Source organism: Miscanthus floridulus, chromosome 6, assembly GCF_019320115.1.
Source record: "Miscanthus floridulus cultivar M001 chromosome 6, ASM1932011v1, whole genome shotgun sequence".
Taxonomy (NCBI): Eukaryota; Viridiplantae; Streptophyta; class Magnoliopsida; order Poales; family Poaceae; genus Miscanthus; species Miscanthus floridulus.
This window is the reverse complement of record NC_089585.1, coordinates 88,021,832-88,035,165: the sequence shown is the minus strand read 5'-3', so window position 1 is coordinate 88,035,165 and position 13,334 is coordinate 88,021,832. Positions and strand designations below refer to the sequence as shown.

General features: G+C 49.7%; 1 protein-coding gene across 1 annotated transcript; it reads right to left on the bottom strand.

Moving 5' to 3' along the window:
* Positions 1-2,230: 2,230 nt before the first annotated feature.
* On the bottom strand, positions 2,231-4,011 carry LOC136458553 (scopoletin glucosyltransferase-like). The gene has a single exon (XM_066458500.1). The coding sequence runs from the start codon at positions 3,889-3,891 to the stop codon at positions 2,416-2,418; it is 1,476 nt and encodes a 491-aa protein (XP_066314597.1). The 5' UTR covers positions 3,892-4,011; the 3' UTR covers positions 2,231-2,415.
* Between the last annotated feature and the right edge of the window lie 9,323 nt (positions 4,012-13,334).

Genomic DNA, 13,334 nt, shown 5'->3' with positions numbered 1-13,334 from the left:
TTGGGGGCTTATGTCGATGCCATACGCCCGGGTATCTCGACTTCCATATTATCAACTACCGACTCCGGATCAAAGAAGACCCGAAGGCCCACGACGACCCTATTCAAGGAAGGATATCTCCGGATGGCGCCAGTACTCCGACTAGGGCATGACTCCTTAGCTTGTAGGGAAAGTTGATCCCGGATATAAATAACTAACCATTTTCCCTGTTGTAGTCATCAATTCTTTCATAGGCCTAGCCACGTTGTAATCTCAATCTCGCCGAATACAAGCAAGACAAACAAGTAGCAACCGGACGTAGGGCTTTTACCCCCTTCCCGAGGGCACCGAACCAGTATAAATCTCATCTCCATCTGTGATTATTCTTCGCACCAAGCGGGGTTCCCCAAGAACCAAATATCTGTCAGTAAAAAACACCGACATATTTAATTAAATTAAATAAATTCTGGGGCTAAATTAGATGCTAGGTGCAATAGAATGATGAACTGATTATAGTTGATGTCCAAAACTGTAACCGCCATAGCTATGGTTGCGGTTACTAGTAACTCCCATGGTTATGGCTGTAGTTACTAGTAACCCTATGTTTATGGTAGCTGTTACTAGTGATTGATGGACGCTTCATGACATCAAGGTTTATCCTCTACACTTTATCTTCCACCTTCAGCATTTATAAGAAGGAGCGCTGGCCTCCAGCCACGCGTACGAGACACAGGACCCAACACCTCTTCTCACTGTTGAGTTGCTCCACAGCTTCCCTGTTCTATCCTCTGCGCGCACGACGGATTGGAAGAGCAGGCCTCCAGAACCACACCCGCGTCTATGTCACCTACTCAGGTTTTTGGGGCACGTCTAATGAGATTGCTCGTTGCCGATCCGATCAACGACTTCGTCTTCTTCCTGATGGACATTCGAGACACTGCACTGCGAACATCATCCTACATCGACTATGGTCCACGACATTAAGCAAGGCCCAATGTCGACTAGTGCATATGAAGCCACCCGTACCTTGAGCATGGGTCTCTCCGCTAGGTATATTTCTAATCTTACTATTTCTATATTTATTAAGGTTTTGATGCTATTAAACATGATTAGTATGTCCATCATAGTTGCCACAAGTAGTTCACACATACACATATTTGCTGTCACGAATTTACTACTTATTTAGATTATATCTATTTTTAAATTTAAAATGACTAAATTTCTAACAGATCCATCACATATTGCTACTATTATCTAGCCATTTTTATTTCTCTCACGCGAACGCGAGCTTCTCCTTAAGTGTTCATTGGGTCCTGCCGCTACAAGCTTCCAGACAAGGACAAGTGCCGTGCTCCGGTTGTGCCTTCGCGCGTAGCCTTGGCGCATGGAGTGCGCCGCGCCGATCCATCCTCGTCGACTGCCGCTACGCCGAGCGCGGGTGCACGGAGAAGATGGCCTACTACGACGACGGCGAGCACGCGAAGGTATTGCCGCACGCGGCGTGCCTCTGCCTCGTGAACGTGAAGCTGGCCGCACGGCCGCCTGGCACGCCGTCTCCTTCGTTGGCGTTGCGCCCTACCTTAAGGTCACCTGCGTTCTTCGTTCCGCCGAAGCAAGCACGATTTTTGGCGGCGTCGGCATCACAGGGACAACCGACGCGTAGCGCGCAGGAGGGGACGGGCGAGCGCGAACACGGGATCCAGGAAACGATGCTGGCCTTCCCCAACTCTCAGCGTTCCGACCTCGATATACTCGTAGACATGGTTTTTTTCTCAAGAAATGGTTTTCTCATTTTTTTTCTCCTCTTCAATAAATTGTTTGCCACATCAACAAATTGATTACGTCGCTGTAATTAAAAACTATAGAAACTAGTGTAGTTTTTGCATTGTGGGTGTTTTAATTCGATCAAATAAAAAAAGTACCTTTTATAACTTATAATATATTTCTTCCGTCTCAAAATAAACACGCATCCGGCTTGAGGAGTCAAACTTTTTAAAGTTTGACTAAATTTATACATAAATACACTAACATTTATAATGTGTAATAAATATAATTAGATTGAGCATGTAATATATTTTGATAATAAACTTATTTAGAGACATAAATATTTATATTATTTTTTATGTTTTTAGTTAAACTTGAATAATATTTAACTTCTCAATAAACGAGATGTGTATTTTATTTTGGAACAGTGGGTGCAACTTTAAAGACTGTCAGGGACGAAGGGAGTACCACTGGTGGTGACTAAATTTCTGGATCAGCAATAGTACTATTCCACATTTTTTTTTGAAAGGAGAGAGCTTATATTAAGATGACAGGTAATCATGGTCTAAAGTTGCCGACGCACAGGCCGGGACACCTTAAGAAAGGCAACCCTTCCTACCAAAATATCCCAATTAATTGGACACTCCAAACGTGCTTCCACCGATGACCCAATCAGACATTGACGGAGCTCCTGCGAGCCATCAGCTCGTCCACTAACCGTCCAACATCATTGTAAGATGACCCACCCTTGGGCACGGCGCGCCTGGCCTTCTCCCCGAGCTCCTTGGCCTTCTCCCGTATTGCCTCCGCGTCCTCGCCATCGCCCATCACTCTCCCGATGGCCTCCGCGATCACCTCGCCGCCGATCACGCGCCGTGTCTCAAGCTTCGACGCGTAGTCCGTAGACCCCACGCCGACACCAACCTTGAGTAGCTCCACCACCAGCTTCTCATTGTAGAACTGGTCGGCGAAGCGCGGCCACGTCACCATAGGCACGCCGGCGCCCATGGCCTCCAGGGTCGAGTTCCACCCGCAGTGCGTCACGAACCCGCCCACTGCCGGGTGGGTCAGGATCAGCATCTGCGGCGCCCAGCCCCGGATGATGAAGCCGCGGTCGCCGCGCGCCATCAGCTCCGCGAACCCATCGGGCATCCATTCCGACTCCTCGGTGTCTGCGTTGCCGCTGATGACCCAGACGAAGTTCTTGCCGGACAGGTCGAGGCCGCGTGCGAGTTCGCGCAGCTCAGGCGGCGAGAAATGGGCCAGCGTGCCGAAGGACACGTACACCACCGAGCCCTCCGGCTTGGTGTCGAGCCACTGCTGGCAGCCGTCCGCGTCCGGCGAGAGACCGTTGCTGGCGCCCCTCGTCGCCGCGTCCTTGCTGGCGAGCGCGACCGGCCCGACGAGCCATGCGCGGCGCCCGAGCGTCGTGGTGTAGTGCTTCAAGTAGTCCGGCTCCAGCTCGTGGAAGCTGTTGAACACCTCGCCGTAGCTCCTCTGGTCCGCGGCGTTTCCGCGCTGCAAGAAGGCCCAGTGCTCCGGCCGCTTCTTGGGCTCAAACATTTGGCTGCGCCTCAGCTCGACGCGGTGCGGCAGCCCCGGAAGCAGCACGAGTGCGTCGGGGTCGTCGGGGGCGGCCTCCACGGGGTTGTTGCGCACCGTAGTGTCGCTGCAGGCCCGCGAGAACAAGCTGCTGCCGAGGAACGCTATCCGTGGGACGCCGTACTCCGCGGCGGCGTCGGCAGACCAGTCGAAGAAGCTGTCGGTCACCACGGCGTCGGGGCGATTCTCCTCCAAGAACCGGTCGAATGGCTCGCGGAGTAACTGGACCGCGTGGAAGAACTTTTCGCGGTCCTCCATGGAATTGAGGGCCGGGCCGCACTCGACGCCAGGCGGTAGCCCAACGTCGGGGAAAGGCACGACGGCGATGTCGATGGCCAGGGCGCCCTCGGTGCCGCGGGAGGCGTCGTTGGCGCGGTCCACCGCAGAGCGGATGACTTGGGCATTCACCGGGGTGGTGAGGATGGTGCACTTGACGCCTCGGGCGGCGAAGAGAGCGGCCATGTCGGCGATTGGGATGAGGTGCCCCGGCGCGAGGAACGGTAAGAAGAGGATGTGCAGCGGCTGCTGCTCATCTTTGATGGCCATGGCTGGCAGCGTGCCGGCGCCGGCGCAGCTGCGCTCTTGGGAAATTAGATCAGGTGGAAGCAAGGGCGCGTATTTTATTTTATTTTACAAGGAAGGGCGTTGCTAGAGAGCGGAGTAGGAAGAAATCTGCAAATTTTTGGCCGAAGATAGCCGTGTACTTATATGATGCATGTACTAGATGATGATGGGACATACTTAGGCGGTCTCCAGCGAGTAACGATAACTAAACTCAAAATAGATAGCAAGACATTCAAAATCAGGCTCTAACAAAATATTTATATAAGAGATCTATTTTAGGTTGCCTAAGAGATACAACTCAAATATGGATATCCTCTCTCTTATCGATCTATTTACAAAAAAGATTCTCTTTTAAATCTGGTTGTTGAAGAAAATGATGAATAAGTATTGGATCTTTTACAGGTAACGCTACAACAATAAGTCCTGTATTTTGGTTATTGTTGTCGGAGATAGTCTTGTATTTGCAGTTTTGTATCGTACTACCTGACGAATTATCGTGGAAGAACGCTAAAGTAAACTTGTATGATTGGACAGACTTATAGCCGTGTACTTGTATGACCCCCCACCTTGAACTTGAAGAAATGTTCAAGCACCTTGAACTTGAAGCTACTCTCGAAAAGTACCCGTCCGTTTCGTCATTGCTTACGTAGAGTCCTTCAGTTCCCGGCAACGAGTGTACGCATGGGGGCAGAAAGTAAGAGTGTACGTGCACGTGTGCCGGTGTGGCCAAGCGTTTCGTGAACCCGGAAAGTAGGCCCAGTTTGACTTGCATCTTCCAGTGGCCGCAAGTAAGAGTACGTGCACGTGTGCCGGTGTGGCCAAGCGTTTCGTGAACCCGGAAAGTACGTGCAAGGGGGCAGAAAGTAAGAGTGTACGTGCACGTGTGCCGATGTTGTCTTATAATTTATACTTTTTGGTTTATTTTTTTCCAGTCAAAATAATATTTTTCTCTCACAATAAATCAGCAGAAATAATATTTTTCTCTCACAACAAATCAGCCGGAACAGTATTTTAACTTATTTTTTCAGCGAAGTGAACGGATCACCGTCGCGCGAGTGAACGCGACTGCCCACAATGCACTGAAGAGTCACCGCTGCCATGCGCCTTTCAGTATAATTTGATTAAGTCATAGAAGATCATATAAATATTTGAAAGAACATCTAAGCCCGTAAGTTTTAGAGTATTGATGACATATAATTAAGCAACTAGATATGTTGAGTTTGAACAGGTAACAAATATGCAAAATTAAAAGATAACACGTGAGACCCCTCAATTGTTTTGATGCGGCGCTTGGATCGATCAAGGCTTACTCTCCTTTTATGATTTTAAATTTGAGTATAGGAAGCGCTATACTATAAAGAGGGATAGAAATTGCAAGCTTCTAGGGAACCATGTGCTCTCATCTCAAGACCAAAACCCCAAAAGCCAAAAGAAAGCCAGCACGATTCCTATTCTATCTTTTCTGGACTGCGCAGAAGTTCTGCGTCTAACCACAGAACCTCTGTGTGGTTAAGCGCAGAAGTTCTACGTCCTGTCGCAAATGTTTTGCGACTTGTCTGTATGTTGGTGTGGAGTGGGAGGGAGTATTTTATACTTTCCTCTCTTCCCCAACGGTTGCCTACACATTTCAGACATCTCCTAACTCGTGAAACAACTCTCTCTCCTCCACTGTTGGCCATCCAACCTCTCCCTAGAGTCCTTGGTGATTTCCCCTTGAGAGATTGTATTTAGGAGTAGATTAGAGAGCCCTTGAGCAAGAGCAATCAACTGAGAGTCTTGGTTCTCGCTCTAGCTTGCACTTTGTGTTCTTAATCTTAGAGGTTGGGCTCCTAGACGGCTAGAGGTTGCCCAGGAGCTCCCAATCGACTATGGTTGAGCACCGAAAAGTTTATATTGCCATTGTGAAGCTTAGTGGAAATCTCAAGCTCGATCTTTGTGATTCACTTTAGAAGAGATAGGAGATTGAAAAGACTCCAAGCCTTTGTGGCTCCCTCAACAATGAGGAAGTAGGCAAGCCTTTGTGGCTCCGCTGAACCTCAGGGTTGTTGCAGCTGCAGGGGCTTGGTGCAAAAGGATGCTGCAAACATAAGGAAGCTGGGAAATTTACTTGATCCGGTTCTAGTCATTTGTGATCTTAAGCCATCTATGCATAACTTCGGTGTATTTGCACAGAACTTCTGCGGCCAAACGTGGAAGTTTTTTTTTGAAAGGGTGAGCGGGGGAGTCCTCTACCTATTTTTTGTATTTTCATTATAAAGAATGGAGTACAATATTTACATGTTACAAGGCTCCTAGAGACAAAGCAAAAAAGATACAATTGCACGAGCGGAAGTTCTTCTAGAATACACACAAGTTCTGCAGCCTGCTGATCATTGTTTTTCTAGATAATTTTTTTGTCGATAGAATATCGTCGGCAGTCCTCCGAGGGGTATCCCACGAAGGTAGATTGATCGGCAGAGAAACCTGAGATCAAGAACAAGAAGGCAATAGAGACACATGAGTTAGACAGGTTCAGGCCGTCAGTATGATGTAATACCCTACTCCTGTGGTCTATTGGTTTGTATTAGCTATCGTATGATATTGGGTGAGTTTGGAGGGGGTCCCTGCCCGCCTTATATAGTCCGGAGAGCAGGGTTACAAGTCGGTTAGATCTGAGAGATAACCAGAAAGTAATAACTGATTACAGGAATCTTGGGATCATACATATCCTAACAGATCTCGTAGCATCTTCAGGATATCTTCTAGATGTCTTGTGGGAGGCACCGAGCAGAGTCGTGCCCCGTAAAGCTTCGTCTTGTGGGCTAGGCCGCCCCTGAGGGCGCAGCCCATGTGGTCTGCCGTGGGTATCCAGGGTCATACCCCCCACAGCTAGTCCCTGAGCGCCTTGTACTCGTTGTGCAATGCCGTCTTGCACTTGTCCGAGTAGGTGCAAACACGGCCGAGCAGTCAAACTCATGGTCCGACCACCGTGATGAGTTACCGAGCAGTTGTCGAGCAGCGTGAACTACCGCTGAGCAGTGTGAACCAAATATGGCTTGCCATAAGGGTGTAAGGAGCTCAAGTTCAAAATCAAAAATTTCTTCGCGGTGGACCAAGTGTGCCCACTTAGAGTCCGACCACTAGAAAAGGAGATAACCTTTTTCAGCTTCAAGAGGTGCGGAGTCTTCCAGAATAAAACAAGCACACTCACCGCTAGGTGAAGTGTGCCCACTTAGTCCCCGAGCCTAATAGTAGATGACGTAGCCAAGTGGTGCTAGGGTCCAAAGTAGAAGAATTGTAAAAGACTAGCCGAGCAGGCAGCCAGTCCCCGGGCGTAGCCCCAAAATGAGAGAGAGCACATTCACTGCAAGGTTAAGTATGCCCACTTAGTCCCTGAGCCTGACAGTAGATGACGTAGTCATGTGGTGCCAGGGTCAGAAACAGAAAAATAGTAAAAAAACTAGCCAAGCAGGCAGGCAGTCCCCGAGCCACAAACAGAGATATAGGAGAAATCTAATCCTGGAGAAAAAACTGAAGCAATGGTTGTACAGTAACGGTTACTGAGCCTCAATAAATTGCGGAGAAGTCAGTGATTATTCGGCGAGTGACAACCAACGGCGGCGATAAATGAGCGACGTGGGCTGCGGTTGCGTGAAAGCCCAGGTTACGGTCCACCTTGCTGTTGCGAAGAATTCGTAGAGGCATAAATCACGGGAATGGTTTCCCAAAAACCCTCAAATGTGATAGGGTGGGGAAAGTGCTTTATAACTACGCCGCCGCATCCCGCGTTTCCACCTTTGCCACTTTGCCATTTCATCTTCCACCTCAGTCCTCGCATTTCTAGATTCACATCCACATTTGCTTCCACCGCTAAACCCTAATCAGATCTAGGAGATGGCACCGAAGAAGGGAGCTGCGAAACCGAAGAAGACGAGCCCCAAGAAGGCAGGCGCCGGAGCCCAGTGTGACGAAGAGTGGGTGCCGTCGTGAATGGGAGAGGCGGAACTCAACAGATTGGTGGAAGCTGGTGTTCTTCCTAACCGTGCTACCGCCGGATGGTGGCCGGCCCTGGGTGAGTCCTTCCCAACGCCTCATACCAATGAAGTGGTGGTATTCGAGGATTATTTCTGGCGCGGGTTGGGATTTCCTGTTCATCTATTCCTGAGGGATCTGTTGGAGCTCTTGGTGGTTAGTCTGTGCAACCTCCATCCCAATACCATTTTGCACATCTCAATCTTCATCCATTTCTATGAGGCATATCTCAGAATCCTCCCCCACTTCAACCTCTTCCAACACCTATTTTGGCTGAAGAAGAGAGGCGGCGGTGGTTCCAACGTGGTTGGTGGGGTGTACCTTCAGCTGCGCGATGGGATGGCAGGCAAGTACCTTACTGTGCTACTGAACACATCGGTGAAGGGGTGGAACGTCAGGTGGTTCTATATGAAATAGAGCCACCCAGCCGTCCGTTGTGACACCGACCACATCTCGGAGAGCTAGAGGAGCTAGTCGAAGATGCTGAGCAACGCTGATATGGAGCAAGTGAGGGAGCTCCGTGCCTTAATAAATGGCGTGAGGACCAATGACGGATTGGTAGCGACAAGCTTTATAGTATGCTGCGTGCAACCCTATAAGGAGAGGGCGCACCTAGCCTTTGAGTTCAAGGGGGAGACCGACGGTACCCGGGAGAGGCCGGAAATGCTGTCGAGGGACGTTGTTGAAGAGCAGGCGGCAGAGCTATTCACTCTGTTTGCCTCATTCAACATGTCAGGGTATACAAAGCCCTTTAACTGCAAAAATCTGCCTACTCAGGTAAATATCTTAGTTGTGTATTCCTGATGCTTTTTATCCTTTGTCATTGCCGAGCAGTGGACTAATTCACTTATGTGAAGATCCACTCGTAGGATAGGGCGGTGTACTTTTTAGGTGTGCCGAGGGACAATTGGCCGCCAACGGTGGATGCACGACCACTGGCTCAACCTAAAGAAAGTGCCGTCGGCGTCTCTTCGGAGTCTGGAGGTACGGATGCTGGTTGGATGGAGAGTCCTCCCCCGGTGTTGGAGAAAGCCCAAGAGAAAAGGGCGGCGATAGACGAGCTGGCCTAGAAGAAGTGGAAGACGGCGGCTGCTGCTCCCCTCAAACCAGGCGACATCTCGCTTGGCGATGATTAGACCACTCGAACATGAAGGACCATGGTGTTCGATTGGTCTGATGACGATGAAGTTCCGATGGCTCCTCCACCAAGCACGAAGGAGCCTTCGCGCAGCACGCGCGCGGAGGATCAATCAAGGGGAAGTGAAGAAGTCCCCGAGCAGCAGACAAGGGAAGTCCTCGAGTAGCAGGTGAGGGAAGTCCCCGTAGAACAGGCGACAGGAGTCCCTACGGGGCAAGCGATGGGAGTCCTCAAGCAACAGGTGGAGGTAAACCCAGAGCGGTAGGTAGAGAGGGTCCTAGAGCGGCAGACAGAACAGAGGTCAACTATGGAGTAGGCGGGACCTCCCCCCCAGAGCACGGGAGTCGACCCCATGGCTACGCCTAGGGGCTCGAGCAAGCACCGCCGGTTCAAGAAATTGAACCGACAGACCAAACCATAAGTACCCTTGTCTTAGAGTTACTTTGTTGTAGTTTCCTAACTTTTCTGGTGACTGACGAGTCGATCTGATGCAGTGCAAAGCGTATGGAGGATCTAAACCTGCCAGTCCAGACTGTCGAACAGCCAAGGGCTGAACTCGGGGTGGAGGCAACACCGGTGGCTCCCGCCCTAGAGTCCCTAAGTGCTCGGCAGCCGGAGGAGGAGTCAACCACCACCGCTGGCAGACTTGGAGGCGGCGAATAATTGGCGCCAGCAGCAGACAAGTTGGCAATAATACCCAAGGCAACGGCAGGAACCATCAGGTCTTCGGGAGCAGAAGCTAGAGTTGCCAGCGATGCACCAGAGTCTGGGGCGATGAAGCTGGTGGCGGCTGAGGAGCAAACAGAGCCCCCTAGGGCGTCGTCGGGGATGGTTGGACCCGCTGTCTAGCCACGGAGCCCCCCGATGGTGCCTCGAGCTACGGTGGAAGTGGATGAGGTGGAAGAGATCAAGTGTGCTGAACCTCGACTCCAATCTGTCTGAATCCTTCACAAGCAAAGTGACGAGGTGGTGGTTATCGAGGAGGAAGACACCACCAGGGAGATGAAGAGACTGAAATCCGCCGTCGCTAGAGTAATGAAACAAATCGAGGTCAGTACTACATCTGTAATGCTCGTCTATGATGTTGGAGATCGAAGTTCATCATTAGCATTGTACATTTGCAGGGGATAACTCAGACTGCCGAGCAGCGGCACCAACTGATAAAGAGGATGGAGCCCCTCGCCGAGGAGAACGAGAAACTCAGGGAGGCAATGAACCTCTCGGAGAGAAACATCCAGAGGGCCCGGTGTGAGCGAGACCTTACAGAGTCCAACACGTGGGACCTAGAATAACAGAGGGGGTCCTGTCCGAGCAGCTGGCGGCTGTGTCCGAGCAGCTATGAAGCAAGTTCGAGCAGCTGACCACTGTCTCTAAACAACTGAGGGGTGCCTCTGAGCAGTTGGAATAGAAATCTGAATAGCTCAGAAGTGTATCCGAGCAGAAAGTAGGTACGGTATATCGGTGAATGTACTTTTTATTGCTGAACAACCATATTTTTGGTGATAATTGTTGTGCTTGTAGAGCAAGACGGAGAGTTCAGCCAACTACGCCAGGCCATCAAACAACTCCGACAGGAGAAGGCGAAGGAGTCAGAGCGAGCAGACAAACTGGCCGAGGAGCTGAAAGGTGAATACCTCCTTGTCGGAGTTACTGTTGAAGTAGTTCTCTTGTATGATGGAACATTGTAATGCTTGTAGGCTACCGTCATAAAGCCAAGACACATTTTGATGTGCTGGTGTAGGAGGCCAGGACCCAAAGGGATAACTTTGACGATGTAGTCGCCTCAATTAAACAGGTGCTCGACTGCGTCGACCTAGAACCAGCTCCTCAGCCCGATGGCAGGCGGCAACGTTTGGACATCATCGTCTAGAGGTGCAAGGCAGTGTGGGAGAACTTCAAGAGCTTCAACCACGGCGCCATTATGACCGTCGCTACTCATGCCCTTTGTGGTGGTTCGGTCCCACTACCCAGCCATCGACCTTCAGGCGATGGGGGGCAGGTCCGCCAAAGGGCTGAGCGAGGCGGAGACCCAGCAATGGGAGGATGAGGTGGAGGACGCAGCAAAGAAGTTGGCCGATGATATAGACCTATTCGGCGAGATGGACGGCGATGGCGGAGCATAATGATCTGCTCCGAGGGTATTGCCTGTAACATCTTTAGAGGGTAGTTAGGACATGTGAGAGCGTAGAAAACATTTATGTATGTGTATAAATGTTATAAAGTGCATGTGATGTAGCTTGATTGTATTTGTGGCAAAAAATCGTTGTAGTAATAGCCCTAAAGCAATTATATGTAGTATAAGTAGCATCTGAACAGTTAGTTCGTTACTAAGCCCTATGGACTTGGCTAGCCCATAGTCCATAATGTTGAGCGCAGAGCCCATGGACGTGTAGGAGGAATAGGCGTGACCAAGGAACCATAGCCGACCACCTATAACATAGAGTGCGGAGCCCGTAGCACATGTAGGGAGAGATCAGAGACTGGGTCTTCTCCATAGAGCGTAGTGCAGAACGTGTGCTGCTCGGCGGTTGGTGAAATAACTTGGAGATAAATGTAGTATAAGTGGCGACCTTGCAGTTAGTTCTTTAATGAGCTCTCAGCCTTGGCTAGCCCATAGTCCATAACGTCGAGCGTGGAGCCCGTGCACTTGTAGGAGGAATAGGCGTGACCAAGGAACCACAGCCGACCACCCATAATGTAGAGCGCGGAGCCCGTAGCATGTGTAGGCAGAGATCGGAGACTAGGTCTTTTCCATAGAGAACATAACAAAACCTATGCTGCTCGCTGATTGGCAAAATATCTTGGAGATTTGGAGAAAAAACTTCGGCGATTTGGAGAAACACGTGGCGAAATACGTTCGCGATTTGGAGAAAATATGTTCGGTGATTTGGAGAAAACGTGTTCGGTGATTTGGAGAAAACATGTTCGACGATTTGGAGAAAATGTGTTCGGCGATTTGGAGAAACTCGTTTGACGAAAACATTGGAGATTTAGAGAAAAGTGGTCGACGCAGTTATGGTGATTTCATATTGGAGTTTGTCATGGAGTAGCATAGAGCTTGGCGACCGTAAGTGGAGATTTAAACCGTAATGGAGAAAAAATGGAGATAAATTATGGAGACCAAAACTTTATTCTTCATAAAGTGGAGAGTACATATCTGGGCATTTCAAGGATAGAAACATATGAGGTGTTCGATGTGCCATGAGTTGGGGACATCGATTTTGTCTAAGTCACATAGGTGATAAGACCCTGGTCGGGTAACCTCTTTGATGACGTAAGGCCCTTCCTAGGGAGAGGAGAGCTTGTGCATCCCTTCGGTTTTTTGTTTTCTATGGAGAATGAGGTCGCCGATAGCAAATGAACAACCTTTGATGTTGCGGTTGTAGTACCTCTACAAGCCTTCTAGATATTTGGCTGTGCGGATGCAAGTGATTAGGCGTTCTTCCTCGGCCCTATCAACGTCCTCTGTCCAAACAGCTACGGCTTGCTCTTCATCATAATTTTCCACCCTAGGTGCTCGGAAGGCAATATCCGCTGGTAGTATGGCTTCTGAGCCATAGACCAAGAAATATGGAGACATACTAGTGCTACGACTAGCTTGAGTGCGTAGTCCCTAGACTATAGCTGGTCACTCCTTGAGCCATCTGCCCGGATGTTTTTCTTCTTTCTGATATAGCCACTTTTTGAGGGCATCAAGGATCATGCCGTTCACCCGTTTGACCTAGCCATTGGCTTGAGGATGGGCAATGGAGACATACTTGATGGAGATGCATCAGTCTTCGCAGAAGTCCCAAAAGTGATGGTGCTATTTGGGAGACCGAATCTGTGGATGATGTCTTCGAAGAGCTCGACTACTTTCTTTATAGTAGCCGAGATGAGTGGTTTATACTCGATCCACTTGGAGAACTTATCAATGGTGATGTATACGTACCGGAAGCCACCTAGCGCTGGCTTGAAAGGACCAATCATGTCCACTCCCTAGCATGTGAAGGGCCAGGAAGCTAGGATGGTCTACAGCTCTTGTGCCAGCATGTGTATTTGCTTGGCAAAAAATTGGCATCCTTCACAACATTGGACAAGGTCTTCTGCATTGGAGATGACCGTGGGCTAGTAAAAACCAGCTCGAAAAGCTTTGCCGACCAATGTTCTCGAGGCCGCGTGGTTGCCGTAGGAGCCAGAGTGAATTTTGAGAAGTAGTTTCACTCTGTCTTCTTGGGTATTGCATTTTTGTAGAATCCCTTCCTTGGCACTTTTTCTCATCAAGTTGCCATCCACT

Bases quoted from the DNA above. Each gene is read 5' to 3' on its own strand.
- LOC136458553 (XM_066458500.1), bottom strand. From the start codon at position 3,891: ATGGCCATCAAAGATGAGCAGCAGCCGCTGCACATCCTCTTCTTACCG.